Source organism: Toxorhynchites rutilus, chromosome 3, assembly GCF_029784135.1.
Source record: "Toxorhynchites rutilus septentrionalis strain SRP chromosome 3, ASM2978413v1, whole genome shotgun sequence".
Taxonomy (NCBI): Eukaryota; Metazoa; Arthropoda; class Insecta; order Diptera; family Culicidae; genus Toxorhynchites; species Toxorhynchites rutilus.
The window spans coordinates 279,766,913-279,793,213 of NC_073746.1; the positions used below are offsets into that span (position 1 = coordinate 279,766,913).

A 26,301-nucleotide genomic window follows, 5' to 3' on the forward strand; every position below is an offset into this window, starting at 1 on the left:
CCACCAACGCTGACGAAGCACGCACACAACCCCAAATACACGCTACGGGGCTGTGGTTATGTGGTCATGCAGTTACGTTGTACGCCGCTTGTCTCTATACGGTCAGTCCGGTTTGGAACTGCTTCATCCCGCGTACGCTACTTGAAAGTGTGAGCAGTGTTTGGAGAGGGCTTTCTGCTTCTTTATGTTTCACTTTTAACTTTTCCCACCGTGTAATGCAAGCGAATTCGGAACTGATATCTGGGCGTGCCAAGACAGTGTAAGTTTCAGCAGAATATTTCAGTTTTAGTAGCTTAGTTCAGAGACAGCATCCGAGGCGTGCGGATTTACTACGCGTAGTATCGACGGGAGAGAGACTCACCGATAAAGTACGTCTCGTAAGTGGTTGTGGTTTTTAGGTAATGTCGAAAAAATGGCGATTATCTTGTGTTCTTAATTGGGTTTGTTGGCGCATTAGCCAGAAGAAATTTCGTCGTCACTGTATTGTGTGTTTCAGCTTCATGGAGGGGTACACAAGTGCGTGCGTGTTAAATGCTCGTGCCTCCAGGAACTACAAGGTGTTTCTAATTAGAATATACATCACAGTGAATGCTTTGTGCACTTTCCGACTGTGTCTCACAGCCAACAAACGACCGAGTGCAGCGAGATTCAATTAGTGGATAGTTATTGAATCATTAATTGATGCGAATGAATCACTTTCAATCCCAGTCTTGTTGTTTCCATTGAACGCAGTGGTGCTTTTACAGAGGAACAGATTGGAGGTGGTGAGAAACGAATTTGTTTCATTGTGTTTGTATGATACGCAAAAGGTGTGATCCAGTGAGCTGAAGAATGTGTTTACAGTCTGAAGAATCGTGTAAGACTCCACATTGGGAGTCGGGCGAGGGCAGATGCTCTCTTATCGTACAAACTCTTCCAAGCGATTGACTAACGGGCTAGCGTAGGGCGAAATTGGGTTCGCCCAAGGCATGACGCATCTTTAATGGGTCATAGCGCTCTTAATTGACTTTAATGGATTGTCTCGTGCCATACACTACTAGGTTTTCACACGGTAACGACATTTGGAGTATTGGATGCATCTGTACGATAGAGATCAAACCGTAGATATGTGATACATATCTTGAGACCGCTAGAATTGCACGCTAACAATGAGTAGGCCATCAAATCATCAAATTGCAGCAACTAATCAATTGGTGATTCGATAGTTCCATACTAACCTGAGACTTATTTCCTTCTCAAAATGGGAAACAATTCATCAGGTCGTTGTGTAATGTTGAATTGACGGGAGATTCCTATTAGATAGGCGCACTCGTGATCCCTGCCTGATAATCGACTGAGGTTGGTGTTTATTCAATTTGCTGATGCAGCGGTTGCAAATAGCTGTTGTATAAATATGTGCATTTCAGATCTTCATGTAGCAACAGCTTAGATAGAAGAAATATTTTTTCTTGCATAATCGTATAGATGTGCATAAAAAACAAAATGTTTTTGAGTAAAAATACATGCGTTATTCTAATTATTTTTACAGCCGAGTTCAATATTCTGTTCAATTCTGATTTGTGTATTTGTGTATCACGTGTAGAGCCATTCGATTTTGTTTAGTTTCCAGAGATGCGTAAAGGCTCGGTTGAAATCGGGTCTTTCAGATTAAGGTGAAGGTGGAAGCTAGCCACAAATGGCTGCCACAATGGCGCTCATTTCTTTCATCTCCCTCCCTCACCCCTCGCCCGAAAATCGATAATTTTGCGAAACAGTATGAAGAAAATTATCGTTTTCGCACACTTCCCATCAAGTAATATCAACCAAACTCTAATCGATTACTCACAAGATATTAAATTTTCGTCTGCTGTCGCACTGTATAGTGAAAAACGTCGGAAAACTCGAGCTAGTGCTCTGAAAGTTAAACTTTCATTTTTCAATATTCGGCAATGGTTTTGTTTGTATTGGTGGAAGCATCATTATTTTTTCGACACTGATGCCAGACAACATCATCGAAACAGCTATAAAAACCACTCAATAAAATATTATCCCTGAGTCATAGCGTTTCATGTCATGAAAATCAATAGGATAAAATTGTGTTGAAATCAATACAACTATTATTTTTACGTTTAATGAGTCTATAATGTAAGTTTTAGCAACTTTAACATTGGGTAAGAAAATTGTATTGTAGAGCTCGGAACACTGCAACGGCAGCCAATGCTTTCAAAAATAGTGAACGGAAAAGTATTACATTCAATCAAAATGCCTCGGCCAACGAAGAGAGGGGTTAAGGCTCTCCAACGTGAATATGTGAAAACAATACGATCAACGAAGAAAAATATTAAGGAATCATCAACATCGAGTTACTATGCAGAAGAACTTGTTAGTACCAAAAGAGCCCCAATTCGCATGTGTTATAAATTTGCTCGTGTTACGCTCGCATATAATCAGAATTTTACTTCATATGCAAATAAATATTTATATTTGCAATTGTTCATCGGAACCTATGAATTGTTATTTTTTTTTAATGTATTCAAAGACTCGTGTCAATGAAGCGCCACACAGTCTGATAAGTGAATTGATCTATTTACGTGTGCTTTGCTCTTCTCTCACAAACACTATTACCCCATTTTTACACGTGGGTTTACCTATACTACTACAATGGCTAGCTTCCACCTTCACTTTAAACGCTCACGCAACAAATTTTAATAGCTTCTACAAAAGTGAACCGATTTTTATTTTGAAAAAACTAAAATAAAGATTATCAGCCATTCCATGCCAAAACGATATAAAGATTTTCAGTTTTTCGTGAAAAGTGGTAGATTTGTTTTTTGATCTGTATTATAGTGATTTTCAACTCATTTGGCTGGTTCGTCACTTTTTACTTCCAATTTTGGAAGAATGTCGGGAGTAAGAATTGAACTCGTGACCTTTAGCGTGAGAGGCATGGATGTTACCACTACGCCAGATCGCCTCCTGGTAGATTTGTTCTTTATCGCAAACAATAACACTCGTATTTTTATTTTTTTTTCGTTAGGGTAACCATTTCCGTTGTAGGGTGATCCTTTTTTCCCTTTTTTTTTCCAGAAATAACTTTTGAACTACCGGACCGATTCGGATGTTCGACATAACAAATTAAAGCGAATCAGTTGGCCTTCTTCCGAAAAATACCAAGACTTGAGAAAATTTGAATTTTGTTTTCGTTGTCATTGGACCAAGGGCGTTATATTTTTTAATATTTTTTGTTGAAAGCTGAGGACTTTTTACATAACAAAAATCAGAGAGGTGCTATTTTTGGTTCTTGAGTTATGATTTTTCAAAATTAACCGATGGTCCGAAAAATCAGACCATGAAAACTATAAAATAAATCAATAATGACAAAATCAAAACCTAAAAAAAAAATCATTTTTGGAACAAAGGGGTAAAAGTTGATTTTTCAGACCACCCTAAAATGGAAATGTTCACCCTAACGTAAAAATAGAAAAATACGGGTCTAATGTTTTGCGGCAAAGAACAAATCCACCACTTTTCACGAAAATCTGAGAATCACTATATCGGCTAGGCATGGAATGGTTGTTATTTTAGGACATTTTCGATGTGACCACCCCTTTTTTCGCTAACGCGTTTTAAACGGTGAATAAAATTTTTCATGCACAATTCTAACATTATGGCTTCGATGATGTTGAAAATCTGAGTTATTTCTTCTTCAAGTTCTTACAAACATAGTAACATAGTAACGGTCCTTAACGTACCCCCAGAGGAAGTAATCGACGACGAGAAATGTTGAAATTCTTACCATAGGAGGACAAAGTTTTATTAAGGCTCGAGTAATACGATTTCACGAAAAGCACACGTTCTTGTAATTTCTACATTTTGACACTTAAACTCATCCGATCAGACTGAACGAGTTGTCGAATATTATAGTCCCGAAGTGAGGAATGCAGTGCTAACATCGACGGTGCGAATTTTTTTTTTATAAGGAACTATTCGATTTTTTTGCGTGAGCGTTTATTCTGAAAGACCCTGTACATTGTGTAGGGCAGAGACTCTCAAACTATTTTGGTCAAGAGACTCCTTTTCCTAGACGAATCGATGCCATCGACCCCTATAGCCAAATTTCTTTAAATAAAATATCTTTATCCAAGTTAAGTGAGTAAACTTGACATCATTTTCTCATATTAAAATTCAGTAAATATCATGTATAATTAATAATTATTAAGACAAATAGCAACAATAATACTGTCTACTAAAATATTAGTCATTCCTATAACAAGTTGGTTCACGTAACACAACTTATACAGTATCTTGAAAGTTTCAAATAAGAACTAGTGTAAGTTTTCGACCCCTGGGAAACCGACATCGACCCCAAAGCGACGATATCGACCACTTCGAGAATTTCTGGTGTAGGGTATAATAACTATCGCCGTTTATAAGACTGGCCATATGGAATTTATTGTTTTGTTCAAGCGTGAAACATTCAAAAAACCAAAACACCAGCATTTCATAACAAGAGAACCAGATGAAAAACTGTCACTTTTTTACAAAATTCACAGCGGTTTCAAAAGAATTACAGCAAGTTCAAATTGTAGTTCGAAACAATTCAAACAACATATTCGGTGTGCTTTCGACCAAGCTACGGTATATGGAAATTTGTATCTCGATCCACGCAGAGGTAGTTGCTCGTTTAAGCTCCTTAAAACACTCATACTGCCTATTAGCCATGTCTAATCTTCCTACGATCGCTTCCCATAAGTTCTCGATTGTGTCTCAAACTGGTAAATAAGCTGGGTAGTCCAGAAGCTTTACATAGTTCAATGAACTATGTAAAGGTTTTCCGACTTTTATGAACTGGTGCATTATCTTGTTGGAATACCACTCATCTCGGTGGTTTCGGTGTAAAAATAAATGATAGTAAATGACAGTAAATTATCCAGGAGTACTTCCTCGGACTCCTGACTGTTCATTTGTGTTGGTGGAAAAGCCATTTAAATCAGACCCGCCTGAGAAATCTCTCTCCGAACAATCGGACTCCCTGAACACTGGCGTTTTCGTTGTTTGAATGTTTCGCTCCTGAACAAGACAATAAAGTTCTCTTATACATCTATGGAAACACTGGAACACGGGTGGTTTTAACGCTATGACACGTAGTGTTCATCAGAGGAGAGCATATGTAACAACATAATTTGCCGTTACTACCAGAAACAAATCTGAGCCATCACGTTGATTTTTAGTTTACTTTTTATTTAATATAAAAATGTTGATGAATTGAAAGTCACCTTCCGACTCGGTACTTTGCCCATCTAACTCACCTGTTTCTTCACTCAGGGTCGGTTTCCGATCTTGGGAGGACTCCGTTACCTCGTCATCGGAGCACAGTGTGTTAGCGTTAGTAATTACAGTATATATATATATTTTTGGAACAAATTTCAAACCAAAAAACAAACAAACAAAACTCGACTGCGGTCTCTGAGCCATCACGTTGATTTTTAGTTTACTTTTTATTTAATATAAAAATGTTGATGAATTGAAAGTCACCTTCCGACTCGGTACTTTGCCCATCTAACTCACCTGTTTCTTCACTCAGGGTCGGTTTCCGATCTTGGGAGGACTCCGTTACCTCGTCATCGGAGCACAGTGTGTTAGCGTTAGTAATTACAGTATATATATATATATTTTTGGAACAAATTTCAAACCAAAAAACAAACAAACAAAACTCGACTGCGGTTACATTTAATTGATCCGTATTTCGACGGTAACAGAATAAAGAAAGGTCTGAAAACGGTGCTACTAAAGGTTGGCCACCACTAGGGTAAAAAGGGACACATGAGATATCTCGTGATTTTGGCCGTATATAGGATTATTGTTTCCGGCGAAATTGTACTACAGATCAAGGCCGGTTGTTTTCCCTGAATTATCTATAACGTGATTAATAGGTAACTCTTGTGGAATTATCTCAATTAAAAATTATTATATGTGATATATGGAAAACAAATAAAATTTATCATGAGTGCGCCAAATGTGATATTCACAATCAATTTGTCAATTAAGTCCGTTCAAATGATATCGTTTATGGCAATTCACATTTCTTACAATAGTGGCCGCCTTTTCCCTGGTATGAGTCAAGTAAAATATCATCAATAATTCTATGAAATGCTTCCAAAACATACCGTTTTCTTTATAAGCACACAGACTTGTGAGTTTACTATTATAATATTGGTTTCACGAGACATATACGTATTCACCACTAAAACACTCAATTTCTAGAAGTAAAATGATAAATCGGTGCTCGTTGCTATCTGAAAAGTTTATTTTTGATGTTTATCATGACATTTCACCTATACACACGCTGAAATGGGTACACATAATTGAGGGTAGTGCAATATACTGAAATAATTTACTACAATTGCCCCATAGTTGATTGTTTCAATAATCTACAGAGTGGCCGCCTTACCTCGGGTGATCGTCTTGCGCCGCCTTCCCCTACCCATGTAAAATTGTTTTTCACAAGCTTCTCCAGTGTGACTAAACGTCCGAACTGGAATATCCTGATGTTTCAGTAATTTTCCAGAGAAATTCCAAATATGTTGATAAGTAATCAAATTTACTAGAAGTAAATGAACATGAAAGATGTAGACGTCACTTCGCGACTTTGTTTCTATTTTTTAGAACTCCCAAATTTTGCGAAAATGTTGTACGAACAACAGTTTTTTAATGGGTGCACTAGGTGCAATGAAAATGGTCATCTCGAATTTCAAAAAGTTACCCAATAAAAAATGTTCACCACCTCTAAAAAACACCCTATGCAAAATATCAGCCCAATTGGACTTGAGGGAAAGTGGCGCAAAGCGGTCAAAGTTTGAGTTTATTGAAAATCGAAAAATCGCCCAAAGGGGGAGTAAAGGAAATCGAGGTTTTCGAAAAAAAATGTGATGCCAAATGTCTTAAGATGTCATGAAACGTCGAAATCTAGTCTAATCTTGAAAAAAAGTTTTTTGTCAAAAATGGGCACTCTAGGACTTTTTTTCGGAATACGAAACGAAACCCAGCAAACATTAAATCGCATAACAATCGTTTATATAACATCATATGCCCTAAAATTTGGTTGGCATATAATGCGCCTAACTGGAATATGCATGCGAGGCCATATACATACATGGCAAATGCTTACCGAAGTTGTTTGGATGCAGTTCATTTTGATGAACGGTTCACTCACTAACCGTTCATCTAAGTGAATCAGTTCTTTTGAATCGTTCTTTCGCTCTTTAGTTCAGCTCTTAGAGGCGAATGAACTGAAAAGTTTAAAGCCTCTTTAATTCAACATCATCATCATTTAGTTCAGCGGTATTCAGAACAACATAGAATGTTGGCTGGAACCCAACATCAATAGACAGCTATTAATTGATATCGTTGGATTGGATAGTGTACGTATGGGGATTATATTTTTGAAATTTAGTGGGGAAAGATAAGCTGCTTCATGAAAAGTCTCAAACTGTGTGTGAAAATATGTTATAAAATTTTAGTGTTTTTTTTTAAAATTTTTCCGAAAATCACCGAAAATCGTGGTTGAAAAAAAATTGATGTAAAATGTCTTGAAATTGCATTACTTGTCGAGATTACAGTTAACTCGAATTTTTTTTTGTAAAAACAATACTTTTTTGGCTCTTGGTTGTTTTTCCGCCACTTTGCGCCACTCTCCCTTAGGTCCGATCGAGCTGAAATTTGGCATAAGGTGTTTTTTCGAGGTGGTGAATATTTTGTATAGGGTAACTTTTTGAAATTTCAGGGTCAATTTTTTTCCCATACATTTATTGGCACCGCTAGGGTGCACATCCCGTATCTCTGGATAAATGTTCTTTGTAACGAAGACAATGGTTGAAATGCAATATTTTTTGGAATACACTTCTATTAGGTTGTCCGGGAGCCACCACTGATGATAATCAAATCGAGATGCAGATCAAGAATAATCCTCAGTACACGACACATGAAACTGCAGATTCATTCCAAATAGGGGATGTGGGGACATAGTGGTCACCCTAAGGAATATGCCCATTTCCAGCGCCCACATACCGATTTAATTCCCGTTTCTTGAAGAATATTATAGTTCAACTCATTGTTATTCAAGATAGCAAACGGCTTTTACTATAAAAAATCAAAATAGTACACTTTTCATCATTAGAAAAAAAAGGTGAAAAATCGAACTTTCTTTTTGCTTGGAGGTAAAGTGGTCACCCGCCCATATCAAGCTAAATGGGATAGATTTATGTGTTTTTTCGTCAAAATTTCTTCAAATCATATTTGTTATAGTAGGTACATACATGAAATAAGCTTGGCCTATTCACCTAGAGTCTCCATTTAAATTTTCTCTTGCATACAAAAGCGTAGTAAGAAACACATAACGTTTCGCATAATAAGGCTTGGTTTAGTTGGAGTGGTATATTTATCCAGGGTCAAAGCCACAAAAGGATCTTCTTCAAGAGCAGAATGTGATGAGGTACATCAGCTTTAGTAAACAGAACATTGTAAGTTGTTATTCACCTATGACCACTTTGCCCCCAAACATGAAAATAATTTCTATGCTAATTAATTGCTGAGATTGAACAAAATATCTGTTCACCTCTGCTAGAATATGTGAACAGTCGTCCAAACTGATGATTTGTCCAATATATCAGATTGAATAAACTAAATTTCACGAGAAACTCCTTAGGTACCATGCGCATAGAACTACGACCGAATGGCTATCGAGAGAGTAATTTCTGTTTTTATTTTTATTTAACATGCGAAAGCTCTACTGAAGTACAGGGTGATTTAAAAGTCCTTAAATTCTTCAAACATAAAGTGACTATCAATACGTCATCTATATTCAATAGTTACACTACCAAACAAGCAGGTGACCACTTTGTCCCCACTTCCCCTATTCATGAATATGAGCGTACCTGGAACCTGGCGAACCTTCGTTACGTGTGCTACCGCTGAACGGAGCACTTCGCCGAAAAGTATGCATAGCGCGCTTGTGTGATCGATGTGCAGTATCACCTTGATGTGGTTTATAGACAACGCTCGTAGTGACAGGGTTAAAGAGATGTTCAGTCGAAGGCTTTTTTTGTCAGAAAAAGGAGAAATGTCCATGTAGACAACAGGCTGAGGGTTATAGATAATGTCCATGCTTGTCCACGAAGGGGGAGGGGATGTCTAAAAACGTCTTTTTTTCAGGCTACGTTGTATGTGGACAGCCTCTTAGTTTCCCAAATTCTGATAATCAGTCGATGCATATAATTAGTCAACTTTTCCGGGACCATCTTGTGAAGTTTATGTACCGACGATGGGGGTGAAAATAGGTTATGGGGGTGAAATTGGGTCAAAAACGGAGAAAGTTACTATTAGTAATATCTTCACAAATATTGCGAATATTTTAGAAAACTGTGAGCCGTTTAATTGGAGACATATTTCCACAACTTACAATACATAATTAACTGTAGTACAAATAGTTATTATTTAATAATTCATCAAAGTTTGATGTGTGAATAGCCATAAAATAACACATCAGAAAAAATCTCATGCCCAGCATTATACAGAACTACTAAAATTGTAAATATTGGATAGAATTATTCTTTAAAGTGTTGCCAGATAAGTCATTACTCATTTTGAACATCAAAAATTCTTTTTCCATTCGAATTTCAATATTTTCGAAATAATCTCTTATTTACACTGAGTGGGGGTGAGAATGGGTCAAGCACAAAATTGATTTCCATGCCAAACCGATATAGTGATTATCAGATTTTCATGAAAATTGGTAGTTTTATTCCTCATCGTAAAATATTAGACCCGTTTTTTTTTTATCAGGCTGGCCATTTCCATTTTATGGTGGTCCTAAAAATCCACTTTTCCCCCTTTTTTCCAAAAAATACCTTTTTTAATAATTCATAACATTTGAACAACTGGACCGATTTAGATGATTGATATATCAAATTAACCCTTTCGCTACGAGCGTCGTCTAGAGACGACATCAGGGTGATACTGCGCATCGATCACACCAGCGCGCTATGCATACTTTTCGGCGCAGTGCTCCGTTCAGCGGTAGCACTCCGACGGAGCACACTGCCGTAGTGAAAGGGTTAAAGCCAATGAGCTAGTTTTGTTTGAAAAAACGTTACACTTGTAAAAAAACAGATTTTGTTTTCGTAATTATTTTTTTTCCCAAAATATATATTTTATTAAGGCACATGTGGCGTTAGCCTGACGGGGCCGGGCGTCCAATATTTTGACAATTTTTGTCTTACGACTATGTTAGTAATATGTAACCGATTGCTCGTGGTTGGTTCGAGGTTAGTATTACAAAGATTCTCATAATTGGGATGTTGCAGTCTCCAGTGCTATGTATGTGTGGCCGACACGGGATACTTCCTATTGGGGTGCAATAGGAAGGTGACCATTGATCAGCGACGCCCCTCTAGTCTGTACCTCATATCTATCGTGGTGCATCTCTCTTGACTCGAGGAATCCAGGGTAGAATGGTCACTGGCCGTAATTATTGATTGTAATTGTTTTTCATAGCTTACATGGTTTCGGAACTAAGGTCGCCATATTTTTTATATTTTTACTTCATAGCTGAGGTTTTTTTACATAACGTATTCGAGTATCAGAGAGGTGTTTTTTTCAATTTCGAGTGATTTTGCAAAGTTAACATGTTTCGTTCAATATTCCTATGCGACTGGACAACATCTATGCGACTAGAATCCAATTTTTATGCATATGTGGTATTTCATGTGGCTTTAAATTGGTATATCGATAATCTGAATCGGCCGGTTAGTTTAAAAGTTATCAATTTAAAAATAGAGTTTTTGGAAAAACCCTAAAATGGAAATGATCACCCTAATGATAAAAAAATACGGTTCTAATGTTTTACGATAAAGAACAAAACTACCACTTTTCACGAACATCTGAGAACCACTATATCGGTTTGACATGGAATGGCTGTATATAAACATTTCCATCGCACCTCTAGGTGAATTGACACTATTTTCGTAACTCAAATAATCATTCAAGACACTTACATGTTGTTAAATTATGTTAAACTACTTTGATCCATTGTAACCCTCTCTAAGGGGTGAGATTGGGTCAACTTTCATTTAATCGTAGTTCAGTGAAAAATTTATATTATTCAACAATTCCTTGAACACTTACGAGTGTTCATCCTCAAAGCACATTTCTACGTTATCAGAATCTCATTTACGATAGTTATTCAGCAAAAAGTTCGAAATCTATCTTGTTTGATCCATTTTCACCCCCATCGACGGTATATATCTTATAGTACGTATTTCACATCAAATCATTACCACCTGTTCCTGTCTGTGGCAAATGATTTGATGGCGAAAAATTCGTCTAAACAGAAGCTAGTGAAAATAAATCCAGTTATTTTGCGAATAGGGGCGAGAGTTCCGCACCATATTTCACTCAAATCGGCTCATTCTATTTTAAATAACACCTTCATTTCACGTAGAAATGATGAATTTGGTTTTATTACCACTTACACTGGACGTATGAAAAGCCTCTCTTTCGTCTGGTAAAATTATCTTTGTTATACATTTTTGCAACACACACATTCATATTCTTAGGTGACTTACGAAAAAAATCGAAACCGAGCACCTTGCGAAGCTTCTAGTTTCTCCCATGCCAAAGGGTCGCTCCCGTGTATTATTTTCCCAACCGCACACACCATACACTGCATGCCCACATAAACCGCCTCTAATCGTGAGAAAGGAACAGTCATCGAATAGTAATTACATGCAACACAATATTATCACTTTTATCGTTGTAAGAAGTTGTAAATATATTAAAATGCTAGACAGCAAAAATGGCTGGCTCTATTGTTTTGCTCTTGTGATAGTTTTAAAAATGCATTCAAATGCGACAATCGAAATACACTCCTACTTACAATTCCCCTAGCGTGATGCAACGGGGTCCACTTATCGGCTGCCAGCAGAAGTGCCCTCGATCGAAGTAGTGTTCCGCGACGGCTCCCTTGGCACCGAGGGCACAGCAGGCAGCCTCGAAGCCAACGTTGACGCAAACCGATTCCGGATGGCCATCCAGCATGGCGGCAACGAACCCACTGGTGAAACTATCGCCCGCACCGGATACGTTAACAATTTGGGCCAGTTTCCGGGCGTGATAGAAGCGGACCGCGGAGGGTTCGCTATCATCCTTCGGTGTGTGCCTATAGTAGTTTGATTGCTTGTCGAAAAATGGAACGTCCTCAGTGGTTTTGCGAACGATTGCCACACCATAGCTCCCCAGCGTAACAATCACGTTATCCACGAATTGGTTGACAAACAAGGCGAGACTACGCACTTCCGCTAGCAATGCGTGCATGTTTTCGAAGTTCTCGACAAAAGTTTCAGGGATCGTGTTTTTGTATCCCAAGCTTTTGGCGATATCGCGCAATTCGTACAGATTCGGGGTAACGAAACGAATAACCTGGATGGCATCGTCTCTGACCGAGCCACTGAACGGCTTCGAAGCAGCCCGCATATCCGTTGGTTCGAAAAATACTGCAAACATAAAAGAACAAGAAACGCAATTAAAGTACAATCATTTTGACATTGAAATCACTGCGGTTGTTGTTTCTGTGACCAGTAAAGTTCTCGCGCTCGTAATGTGAGCTTACCGGTCGGTTGAGGCGATAATTGTTTTGCGGCTCCGTGTGATCGATAAGTAAGATGCATTTTGCTGAATGCAATCACTGAATGAATCAGTTGGGAACGAGACAGATGCGAAAACAGTGGCTACCACATACTTTTTAGAATTATGTTTTACCGTTTTATTTGCAATGGGCACGCTTTACAGATTTGTCTGCAATCATAGTGTTTTCCCATCCAGTTGTGATAAATGAAGACAAAAAAGTAAGCATACCAATTCCGTAAATTGTATCTCAAAATGAGTGAAAATTTGTGCATTTTGTGACGAAACGCTACGTGATGTGTAGAATAGTAATATTTTTCACAAAATCCGATAAAAATATACGAACAACATGAAATTTGTTTGAATCTGAGCGTATGAAAATTAATGGGATGGAACAACACGATATTGGAGCTCTACAATTTCCTGGTTAATTTGGGAGAAGATTCTTTTGAGGATCTGATGTCATCAGATATCAGGATAAACTGTCTTACGCGGAGGCATGTTTAGCAAAAATATTCCCACTGAAAAAAGGATGAAAATAAAACAAACATGTCCTCATGTTTATCGAAAATTAAGGACATCGTGTTTGATCCGCACCGCGGATCATCCATAAAATTTTTGGAAATTATAAAGATAAACCCCATGCTCCTAGACGCTCTATTGGCCATGAATGAGATGTACGGCTTTAATGAGGGTTGCGTGTTCAAAATATTCATAGGTCCTCGATTTCGCTGATGCGCTCAAATTCTGTATCTAGCAAGATTTGTACAATACGGTCTGTCTCGTGCATGTAGACGAGATAATAGAATACTTAGAGGAGTTTGTATCCGTTCGGTTCATAGTGAACCAATCAACGAGAGCATCCAGTTGTCGTTGAAGGAAGCGACCAATTCAGCAGACCCAAAGAAGTGTTGGGGTAGATGACCGAGTAACCCGAATCCGCCCAAAGGAAGCCGTTGGGAGATTTCCACGAAATTCTTGGGGGTTTGAAGTCGTCCATCAAGACGACTGTAGCTTTAGCGGTGTTCTAAACAAATTGACTATCAATGGGTCTCGTTCTCGGTCGAGAGGAATACACGAGGTCGGTCCGATAAGTACTTAGCCTCATCGCCCGATGATGTCAGTATCGCAAGAGAGATTACTCTCGAGTAGTACATTCTCGTCAAAAATTGGTTTAACGAGTTTCAACGTGGTCGCACGTCGGTTTTTGATGAGCCACGCCTAGGTGCCCTGAAAACGGCTACCGCGGAAGATAACGTGGCAAAAATCCACGATCTCGTATGGGCAGACCGCAGATTGAAGGTGCGCGAGATAACTGGAACAGTGGGCATCTCAAAAGACCGCGGGGTCATATGCTGCATAAAATTTTGGACATGAGAAAGCTGTCGGCGCGATGGGTGCCGCGTTTGCTCCCTCCGGACAGCAAGTGCAACCGTGAGAAAACTTCAGAGCGCAATCCGAAGATGTTTTTCGTCGTTTCGTAACTGTCGACGAAACATAGATCCACTGGTACACACCAGAAACCAAGGAACATTTGAAACAGTGGACTTCACCCGTTGAACGTGCTCCGAAGAAGGCGAAGAATGTCCTATCGGCCGGAGAGGTGATGCCCACCGTTTTCTGGGATTCACAAGGTGTGATCTACATCGACTACCTGGAGAACGGCAAAACGGTCACAGGGCTCTACTATGCCGAATTATTGGACCGATTCGACGCCGGATTGCAGAAAAAACGGCCCCATTTGGCGAAGAAAAAAGTGCTCTTCCACCATGACAACGCACCGGCTCACACCTCTGTCGTCGCCACGGCCAAATTGGTCGAATTGCACTATGAACTGCTGCCCCATTCACCGTATTCTCCAGATTTGGTCCCGTGCGATTTTTTTTTGTTTCCAAACTTGAAAAAGACACTCGCCGGGCAGAAATTTGAGTCGAATGAGAAGGTCATCGCCGCCACGGAGGCCTACTTTGCACACCTCGAGAAAACGTATTTCTCAGATAGATGAAAGAAGTTGGAGCATCGCTGGGTCAAGTGTATCGAGCTAAAAGGTGACTATGCTGAGGAATAAATCGCCGCTTTTCCAAAATTCTTGTTTTTTTAGTAGGCTAAGTACTTATGGGGCTACACCGTACAACGCACAAAATATGAGGGGCTTAGAATGAAAGGGGTGTAAGTGATTTGATCGATTTCTCTACATCGACTCTCTTTTTTGGTCATAACTCAGCTGCAAACTCATTTCCTCATGTGGAAGATAGGTCAGAATCTTATCTATCGGATTCTATAGCAAACTCAAATTGGAATGTTTTTACAGTTGAGTTATTAACTAAAGAAAAAGTTGACGAAGAGAAATCGATCAAATCACTTACACCACTTGCATTCTAAAGTACGTTCGCCAAGTGTGGTCGCCATCCATACCTGCTCCAAGGAAATCCGTGCGTGGGTTCTGTAGTCCTCACATTGAGTCTGGAATTCGAGGCCACTATAATACCTCCGCCCCTAGCCTTAAGCCGGATTTAGGCGTTATCAGTTACTCGGTCGCGAGTAAACGTCAACCGATCCGAAGAATCACGAACGCACCCATACCACGAAATTTGACATTTGATTTGTATGTATGGGGCTGCTCGTAGCCGAGCTACTTCAAAGTTTTTTGTTTTTAAACGACCGAGTAGCTTCATACATACAAATTAAAATATCAAATTTCTAGGTATGGAAATTTGAAATTTGTAAATGAAATTAAAAATATAATTTTCTTATCTTTATAGATAGAGGTAAACCTAGTTCGACAATGTTGTAGTCCCAGTTATTTGAGACATTTTTTGTAGAACAATTTTTTTTATCTCTTGAAATAATCGATATAGCGCCTTTTTTCAAGGTTGCGTTAGGGCAACCATGAAAAAACTGTTTTTTTGCTCTAACTTTTATATTTCAAATTCTACCTACAAACTGTGTTCAAAAGACCTTTAGAGCTTACTAATACAAACATTCTGCGATGCAGAACTCGTCAATATCTCAACTTCACTCAAAGTTATTGATGTTTCTTCCCAAAAATACGCTCTCTGCAATTGTTTGTCATTCTTTCTGGGGCAAACATAAACAAAGTTTATTGACGGCATTTGAAAGAGCATAGTTCACTCTACATGATGTGTGACTTTCAAAACTATGTTATTTTTTGTGTTTGAGTAAATTAAGATTGAAATCATCATTTTTGGGTAAAAAACCATCAATCACTTTGAGTAGGATTAAGATATTGACAAGTTCTGCAGCGCAAAATGTTTGTATTAGTATGTTCTAAAAGTCTTTCGAAGACAGTTTTGATGTAGAATTAAAAATATAGAAGTTAGAGCAAAAAACCCGCTTTTTCATGGTCACCCTAATACAACTTAGGAAAAAAGCGCTAAAATTATATTAAAAGATAGAAAAAAGCTTTGTTCTACAAAGTTGTTTAGAATAATTGGGGCTACAACATTGTCTATATGTTTGAACTATGTTTGTCTCTATCTATAATGATAAGCAAGTTAAATTTTTTATTTCATCGACAATTTTGGTCACCCTATTCTTGATAACATAAAAATGAGCGTTCTATCATATGTAACAACTTTGTCGAAGACAGTAGGGTAACCATGAGGAAACCGTTTTTTTACTCTAACTTTATATTCCCAATTCTACAAAATTGTTTTCGTACGACCTTTAGAGCTTATCAATACCAACATTTTGCGATGCAGAATTTGTCAATATCTTAATACTGCTCAAAGTTGTTCATGGGTTTTCACCCAAAAACTCATGATTTCAATTTTATTTTACTCAAATACAAAAAATAACACATCTTTGAAAATAACATACTATACAGAGAATTTGTGCTTTTAAATTTCGACAACAAACTTTTTTTTTTGTGTTTGACCCCGAAAGAATGGCAAGCAATTGAAGAGAGCGTATTTTTGGGAAGAAATTTCAATAATTTTGAGTGAAGTTGAGATATTGACTGCGTCGCAAAATGTTTGTATTAGTATGTTCTAAAAGTCTTTCGAAGACAGTTTGTACGTAAAATTTGAAATATAAAACTCGCAAAAATCAGTTTTTTTTCATGGTGACCCTAACGCAACCTTGAAAAAATAGCTATATCGGTTATTTCAAGAGATAGAAAAAAAACTTTGTTCCACAAAGATGTCTCAAATAACTGGGACAACAACTTTGTCGAACTATGTTTACCTCTATCTATAAAGAAAAGAAAGTTATAATTTTTATTTTATCGACAGTTTTGTTCACTCTATTTTTGATAACATGAAAATGAGCGTTTATCATATGTAACAACTTTGTCGAAGACTGTTTTTGTCTAGAGAATAACTGCCAAGCTCTAAGTGCTAATTTCCACTTAAATGCGTCTCCTGGACCATTGTGCATTGTTTATAACACGTATCATCAGGTTGAATTTTCTTTTGTATAAACATTTATTGGTTTTGAAATAGTTAGACGAATGCCTTGCAAGAATCATAAGAGTCCTGACAGATGAATTTTTTGTCAGAACTTGCACTTTTAATAATTAACCTTACATCTTCTCCGGGAATGTTGAGCCTTTCCATTTTAGGGTAACGTGCAAAATTTTCAACCTTATCCATAATAAGCAATAAACTCAATGCAAATATTAAAACAGGTACAGGTATATCCATTGAGGTTGTTCCACCTGAGGACTATCAAAAGATTAACACCTGCCATTGTCGAAGGAAAAATATGGAAAAGACCTTTTCCTTTTTTTATTCATTCGTTATGAAAAGCACTTTGGAATTGAAGAAATAATAAATTTGATTTATGAATTGTAGAAAAATCATGCATATTCGCCAGATTTAGTGTCCAACTTTAGTAATACCAACAGATTTAGTAACACCAACAAATAATAAAATTAAACAATTAAATTATTATTAACACATGTACCCATAAACTATATTCAATATTGTCGGATGATTACTTGCAACCATTCCCATCCGATATCACTGTCCCACTCAGTGAGACACCGTCCAGATCGACGCGTTCGAGTGAAAAGACGCCTTTTGTTTGTAGATCCAATCATTTTTATTCATTATTTTCCACTTCTCATCTGGTTGGGAAGCCGGTGGGAATTGTTTACATTTATGCAAGACGGTCATACAATGCGGCTGGTGGCGAGCTAGTGAGCTGCCTCACGGCAACCCATTGTTTTGCGGTTTTCTATGTGACCTTCACTATCGCAAAAGAAACCATCATATGTGCAGTTGTACTTCAAATTTGATTAGCTGCTCTCGACAATCTGGACAGACAATGACAGAAATATGTGGACGTTAGGCATTACTCGGAGGCTATGACTTGGTGAACAATACCAGCTATTAAACGTTAGATGACTTCTGAGGCTGTCCTAAACGTGTCGTAAACTTTATTGAATTATGTATGAGCTGTCAGTTCAAACTATCGACTGCATTTATTTGCCTGCGTTGGTACACGCGGTTGTGGATACATTACATTAAAAGTCAATTTGGTTAACGCAAAGTAAATATTACGAGGCACATCAAATTATTCGAAATGCTGAACATTCCGCATTGTTCAAGTTTTGATTAGCAGACACGCATGAATTGAGGCGTACAAATCATGCAGCACAAACAGTCGAACATAACTAACCTTTCAGAAGAAGTATCCTCCATACACGGCACCGATTTTTTCATTATTATATAGAGCTTATCAAGTTAGTTATTATCAGATTATCTGTCTATCAGATTCAACCTTATAGTTATTTCTGACTGGTGGCACTAAACGTTCTGAACTAAGGAGCCGTCATGTTTTAATTCAGAATTTTCAGAATATTTGATACTATTCTCGACAAAAAGAGCATGTGGAAGTTTAAGAAAAAGTATCGTTGGTAATTGTGGAAAAGAAAAAAACGAATAATTTTTTTGCGTGCCTGACTGATATTAGCGTGAAATGTACTGCAATTTAAGGAAAGAACTTCCCCGAATGCCGTGTTCACATGAAGCAACAAGTTTTACTTTGCGATGATTGATACTGTTTGCAGCAGGTCCCTTGAACAGTTCGAAAGTGTGGGAATATTTCACCGTCGTCACGCTTGGACGGATTCGCATGAGTAATGTTTGGTGAAATATCTCCCCTTTCGCTAAAAAACCTGCGAATAATGAAATCAATCGGGAACAGATAAGTGTACAAAGGAAGGAAGCGCTGTGCACAACGAACAACTTTCACGAAACGTGCCATCAATTGATTTCATCAAACACGGTTGAAAAATGGTGGGATTTATTCGTTGCACCATTCGAATCGTTGCAAAATTGTTTTTGAACTTTTTCTCACTGTGTTACCTACAGGCTTGGCATGTTTCCACCAATTAGTGACCCTTTTAGTTTAATAACGACTATTCCCGTTTCCAATTGCAGTGAAATATCCACAATGAAACGTCGCTCGCTAGCCGGAAATTGTGGAGTGGGTGTGTTCGTGATAGCACTGGTGACGGTGCTGGTTGCCTTTGCGACGCCAAGCTGGCTGGTCAGCGACTACCGGATCACCGGATCCAAGCTGGACCGGTTGGGACTGTGGACACACTGCTTCCGATCGTTGCCGGACGTGAACGATGACTACCAGCGGAGGTTCTTCGTTGGTTGCCGCTGGGTGTACGATCCGTTCACCAAGGGCTATGATGAGATACGAGGATTTTTGATACCACGTAAGTATGCTAGGTTTGAGGCAAGACAAACAGATAAGGTTGGGTAGGGGAAATGAGGGCATAGTGGTCACCTTAAGGTATATGTCCATTTCCTACGACCACATACCGCTTCAATCCCTGTTTATCGAAGAATGTTGTAGTTCAACTTATTGTTGTTCAAGATAGCAAATGGTTTTTACTATAAAAAATTGAAATAGCACATTTTCCATCATTAGAAAAAAAAAATTTTGAAACTTTGAACATATTTTGGGCGTGGAGGTAAAGTGGTATCCTACTGGGGGTATCATCACTGGCAAACAGAAAACTGTGAGCCGTTATCCATAACTGACTGCTTTGCCCCCAAACATCAAATTAATTTTTAGAATCAATCGCTGAGATTAAATAAAATATCTGTTCACTTCTTCTAGGATATGTGAACATTCGTCCAAACTGATGATTTGTCGAAAAGATCAGGCCGAATAAACTAAATTTCACGAGAGCGATTTCTGTTTTTATCTATATTTTGACATGCGACAGCTCTACCGAGGTACAGGGTGACTCAAAGATCATGAAAATTTTAAAATATAAGGGACCTGATACACTTCGAATACACTTCGAATACACTTCACGGTGGAAACGGAATGAAACGCATTCGCGATGACAACAGTACGGTGTCGACATCTGGATACGCGATTAGTTTCCCACTAAAGTTATCATTATGATATCAAATTATCTTTAGATGAAATTTCCGTATGATATTATTATATCACATGAAGAAAACAAAGTTTTCCACTCACATTGAATACTAGTTTGATACGAAGAAGTTAATTTTCATTAATGATTTTTTATTTGAAAAGTGCTCATTCTGCCTGAAAACTCATTATTATCTTCGATACTTCACTAACTCGTAAAACGTAGTTCAATGGCGTGCCGTTTATTTCGTTTCCACCGTGAAGTGTATTCGAGAATCAGGCCCAAGGTGACTATCAACACGACATCTATAGTCAAGCAGGTATCCACTTTGCTTCCGCTACTCCTATTGAAATAACCTGTTTGAACTCCATTCTCCCATGAAAATTTGCCTACTTTAGTAATGAGTTTTGCGACTAGTTGAGAGTACCCGGTAACTTGCGAATCACCGGAACTTGCACAATGAGAATGGTTTGGTACTCCCAAGCGTCATTCAGTGTGTTCTTTGTGCAATTCCGCTGGTTCAGGCCAATCATGGAGAGCAACTACTAAGTGTACAGGCTACCCAACCTCAAGCTCAAACTCAAGCTAGTGAAGAAAACACGGTAGCATGTATTTCTGTATTTCTCATGGTTTATTTACAATGATGCTACATGTCTGAGATATATTGGACAACATCGTTACACCGGTTCATAGCTGCAGTCCTCCAACTCCCGGCTGCACCGATTCTTGCCAAGTCCCGCTCCACCTGGTCCAACCACCTCGCTTACTGGGCTCCTCTTCTTCTTGTTTCTACCGGATTCGGTGTGAACACCATCTCAGCACCGCACTCGTCCAGCATTGACGACTTTCTGGATACTGAGTTCGCCGTAGAGTTGTTCATGGTTCATTCTCCTTCTTCATACTCCGTTTTCCCGAACAACACCGTATATTGTTCTGAGCACTCGGGGTTCGAAAACACACAGTGCTTGTGAGTCCCCTTCGAGCATTGTCCATACTTCGTGCTCAACCGTGAACAACCGGTCGAATTAGGGATTTTTACATGGTAAACTTCGTACGGGGTCGGAGTTTGTCGGAGGATTTGCGGAGCCCATAGTAGGCGTTACTTGCATTGACTATGCGTCTTCGAATTCCACGGCTGTTGTTGTTGTCAGTTGTTATCAATGAGAAAAGCAAGACAAATTCCTCTACCAGCTCGAGCTCGTCGCCGTCGATCACAACACTACTACCAAGAAGAATTATGTTGTGATCAGTCCCTCCTGCTAGCATGTATCTAGTCTTAGACGCAGTGGCGTTGACTGGGGGGCGCCGCCCCCGGGTGCACGAGTTTAGGGGTGCAGAATGGATCGAATTTGTATGAAAAAATTGGATAAATATGATTTATTCCTTTTCTGGTGGAGTGGTGGGGGTGCAAATCGACTCTTACGCCCCGGGTGCGAAAGCTCCACTCGACGCCACTGCTTAGACGCATCAATCCTAAGTCCAATCTGCTTCGTGTTTCAGTCGAGTGGACAAGTACGCTACCGTTGCATGGTAGTCAATAAAAGTAAAGTGAACATCCATGATACTTCGAAAGTGGTACCTTTAAAACATGTGTTTTAAACCCGCTTCATCTTTTATCGAAAATTGTGAACCACGCAGTTTACTCTCGATGTTCGGGAACAAAAATAAGTCATTGAATGCCAAATCAGGATTGTAGAGTGGATGATCCACCGGTCGAAAAGGCGGCGGATTGAGTCAACTTGTGAGAGCTCGCAATGTCAAAGCGAACAATGATTCCCCTTTTTTTTACCAAATTTGGCCGAAGAGTTCTGGTAAGCAAATGGTTGTTTGTTGAACGCTCTACGTTTCTCTACTTGTACTGTTGCCACTTGACCAGATTTTCTGAAAAAAATAGAGGACCATTTGTTTGGAAATGTTTTGAGTGCAGATAACTTTAGTTCGGTTAGGTCCACTTTGGAAGACCCATACAGTCAACAGCTGTTTGATTTTTGGCTCATATGGACGAATTTCGCGTGGTTCGTCGATGAGCGAACTACGATCACGATTGAATTCACTAAACCACAGTATATAATGGACCTGTATGATGCTTTATTGCCAAAAGTGGAAGCAAACTAATCGATGCCCTCTTGTCTCGATGATCCTCGATGAAAGTTGTAGAAAATCATCTCACGAAAGTGTTCTCGTGTAATTTCCATTTTTTTGCTGATACACAATTTTCAAGTCACTTCATACGCTAGGGTTGCCAAGTCTCAAAACTTAGGGAGCACTACGTATATAACGATATTATGATGATTGTTATACCGATATACGATTTAATCTGATTCATTAAATAATATTTTTGCATTTTAAGCGATTTCGGGTATACGTCATGTATATTTCGATTGCAATTACAGTAGTCGTTCGACAGATGGACCTAATTTTAACTGGATAGTTTTTTAATTGGGCGAACGTTAACTGGATTATGGCCCGGTTAAAAAGCAGAAATGTGTAAATAATTGACGTCATGTTCAATGTAAAATTTCTACTGTGAGGGTATTCGAATGTAATTTGAGATGTTATGAAAAATTGGCGTTATTTTTGCATGACAAAAACATTGATTAAATTACAGAAGAATAATTTTCCCATATTCTTATTCATACTTGTTGTCGCACTCAATGCAAAACTTCCAAACCGTTTAGTGGAAACCTTTTGTTTAACCAAATTCACGAATCAGTGTACAGTTTTGACATCTAGTGGCGACATTCGAGTTTGGGATCCAAATTATTGTCAATCAGATTAGAAGGCCCGAAGTTTTGAATTGCTAAAATTTGGATGAAAAGTTTTACTTGGCATTATTTAATTACTTAAAGCACGTAGTCCTGACCCTGACCTATTTTCTGTTATTCCTACTAAAACTTATCATTATAATACGAAATCATCTCAAGACAATTTTTTGTAGAGAATTTCACCACACGCAAAAAAACAAAAATGTTTTCATTTACATAGAATACTAATTTGATTGGGGAAAGTTAATTTTCATTCATAATTCTTATTTTAACCCTTTCGCTTCGAGCGTTTGTGTTCAACTGAGTTCAACTTTTTTTAGTATAAAAATTGCTACATATAAACATTTTTCATCATGAGAAAAAAAGGTGAAAAATCGTATTTTTTTTTTACTTGGAGGTAAAGTGGTCACTCAGCACACAAGAATAGATTTATGCGTTTTTTTTCGTCCAAATTACTCAAAATCATATTTGATATAGTAGGTATATGTATGAAAAAAGCTTGGCTTATTAACCCAGAGTCTCAATTTTAATTTCTCTTCAATTTCTCATGCATATAAAATGTAGTAAGAAACTCTTAACGTTTCGCACAATGAAGCTTGGTTTAGTTGGAGTAGCATATTTTCCAGGGTCAAAGCCAAAAAAGGAACCTCTTCAAGAGCAGAATGCGATGAGGTATATCAACTTTAGTAAAAAGAACATTGTAAGTCGTTATTCACCTATGACCACTTTGCCCCCAAACATCAAAGTAATTTATATGCTAATTAATCGCTGAGATTAAAACAAAATATCTGTTCACCTCTCCTAGAATATGTGAACAGTCGTCCAAACTGATGATTTGTCCAACATATTAGATTGAAGAAACTAAATTTCACGAGAAATTCCTTAGATACCATGCGCACAGAACTATGGTCGAATGACTATCGAGAGAGCAATTTCTATTTTTATTTATATTTTGACATGCGACAGCTCTACTAAAGTACAGGGTGACTCAAAAGTCATAAAATTCTTCAAACATAAGGTGACTATCAATACGGCATCTATAGTCAGTAGTTATACTACCAAACAAGCACCACTTTGCCTCCACTGACCAATTTGCCCCCACTATCCCTATTTCATTTTCATCTCGTCATCTCCTTTCTCTAGTTTATGCTTTCATGGTATGCAACGAGCATTTTAACCCCTTCCCATATTATTTAATACGTCACACATCAAGTGATTTCACTAGCCTGCAAAGCGTTCTAGCGCCCTATGTTATTCAAGTACCCACGAGTAAGACTCGATGTTGTACGGGAAAGGGTTAAGGATGAATAACCACTGAATTACTTGCTAGCGAAACTACGTTCCTTAACCGACTGTCGAATCTGCGATAATTTTTGCGAGATCCCTAGCCACTCTCTCTGAAAAAAAAAAGTTTGATCATCATTCTAGTTACGTTCTAGGTTTGTCGCACTGACATGTGGATTCAATGAAAGGTTAAAGAAAATGAGCCCGAGATTGCCATTTGCATGAAGAATTCGCTACTATCAAATTATTATCCTTCAGACTTATGAGAAATTTGCGATTGTATTTTCGTCTCTCAGGAGTACAAATTGAATACTAAAACGCTTCAATTAAAAACCCATTATCCTTTTCCTGTCACACTTGCAATGAAGTATTTTGCTCCACTTCATTCGAAACCGTATGATGCTTGATGAGGTGTGGCGTTGAATTTCCCACATTAACTCGTGTCGAATCGAATCGCATAGAAAGTGCCATTCATCGGTGACTTTGCGTGTTCGAGCTTGTTTAGCTAATCTTTTGTTGGTACAAACTATTTATGTCATTCCACGGTTGGCTCCAGTTGCACAGTTGTACGATAAAGCACAACGGTAGGAATTTATAATGCGGTAGAGATACCGACCGAATGGACATCGTTTACCGTTCCACCCAAACAACTGAGTGTCAACAGTTGAATAACCAAAATAACATCCATATTCTGACAAATTCACTTGCTAGACAATGTCGGCAACTGTTAGCCATTGATGTTTGCATTTGACCAACTTTACAACATAGCCCATTCAGCATCAGTAATGCCTTTCGTTTCTCATCTTCTCTCCCGCAGCATTCATGGTCGCAACTCAATTCTTCTACACTCTGTGCACGATCGGGGTGCTACTGTCGCTGATCTTGGTTTTGGTGTTTTTCCTATGCGCCGGCCCGGACCAGAAGTTCTTCGTCAAGCTGATACGGGTAAGCTGAACGCGTCCTACTTTTTCCCAAATCTATTGAAAAAAAAAACACCTGTTTCATTGATCTTCGCAGACCATCGCATACATCACACTGGCAGCGGGTATCTGCGGTGGTATCGGGGTCATTGTTTTCGCCGTCTTCGGCAACAATGACAAGTGGATGCCGCAGCATGCCAACAACTGGTTCGGATGGTCCTTCATCCTGGGGTGCATTGGTGCCGTCGCCTGCGGGGTGGCGTCTTCTCTGTTTTTCTGCGAGGTCCACGTGCAGGCCCGGAAAAGAAGGCAGCTCAAGGAATCACAAACGCGGTTCCAGATCGACAGCGAGTCTAAGGCTTGAAGACGGAATTTCTTCGCTGGAATCGAAAATGTGCTCATACCGAAAAAAGACGAATATTTTTTTCTTTTTGGCAGCAAAAAAAAACGCACAGCAAAACAAAAGCTCACATTTTAGAGGAAATCAAAAAGTACAATCTGGAAAACTGTAACGATTTTAGAACATTTTAACCCACGATGCCTTGAATCTGTAAATAAGAATCACATATCGCAGTTTCTCTGTTGATCTAGTTTTTTTTTACGAGCAAATTGTCGTACTAATCGTAACACGAAGCCGTCCGTATCTGTAATCTCTACATTTAGAAGAGTTTCTTTAGTAGTTTTAGAGTACAATTGAAGCGCTCGAATGTAAGTAGTATTAAGGCCTCCCGTAAACTTACAACACCATTCCAAACTGAATCATTCGTTAACACCGTGGTGTACTATCCTAAAATGCCAAATTAGGACGATAGAAGCGTGAAGTAAAAATAACAATAAAATAACAAGCAGTAAGTAGTGAAGCGTTTCAATCGTCTAACGCAAATTTCGCAGAGTTTCGTTTAAGTTTACATTTGTTTTCCACTTCCACTAATCGAAAATCCTTTCCACTTTGGGAAGGAATAATCTTAATGCTGCCTTGTATAAGATAACGAATAGAACTTTAAGCAAACGCGAGGTGCCCTCTCCGGCAATGAATAAAATTAGAATGAAATTGATTGGCTCACATTTCAAGGAATCTCTTTTATGTTTTTTCTCGGGTAGTCGGTACGTACCCTTTTTAGCGCTTATGATAGATAAGACGAGATTTAAATAAGGAACAATAAAGGTTTTTTAGAAATATCATAATTCGATTTATTATCATATGATAACAATGAGTTTAGGAGTCATTCGTTATTTAGGTAATTCTCAATTTTTTCGTAGTTTTGTGGTTCCCATGGCCGGGCATGGTTAGCGTTGCGAATGTCATGAA

The 26,301-nt window shown here is 38.5% G+C and overlaps 2 protein-coding genes across 9 annotated transcripts in view; one reads left to right on the plus strand and one right to left on the minus strand.

Moving 5' to 3' along the window:
• Positions 1-95: 95 nt before the first annotated feature.
• Positions 96-26,177, plus strand: LOC129776186 (uncharacterized). 8 transcript variants are annotated; one of them, XM_055781664.1, is made up of 4 exons: positions 96-259; positions 19,065-19,351; positions 24,890-25,017; positions 25,090-26,177. In XM_055781664.1, exons 1-4 carry the CDS (start codon positions 216-218, stop codon positions 25,354-25,356), a joined length of 726 nt encoding a protein of 241 aa, XP_055637639.1. In that variant the 5' UTR covers positions 96-215; the 3' UTR covers positions 25,357-26,177. The 8 variants fall into 8 exon arrangements, with proteins under 8 accessions (XP_055637639.1, XP_055637643.1, XP_055637645.1 ...); XM_055781668.1 differs by having other exon boundaries at positions 229-368; XM_055781670.1 differs by having other exon boundaries at positions 258-377.
• LOC129776181 (uncharacterized) overlaps positions 11,774-26,301 on the minus strand; it is a 445,403-nt gene continuing 430,875 nt past the window's right edge. Inside the window, exon 11 of the mRNA XM_055781659.1 lies at positions 11,774-12,527. Coding sequence (XP_055637634.1) covers positions 11,908-12,527 — 620 coding nt within the window. The 3' untranslated portion in view covers positions 11,774-11,907. The remainder of the gene's footprint in view (positions 12,528-26,301) is intronic.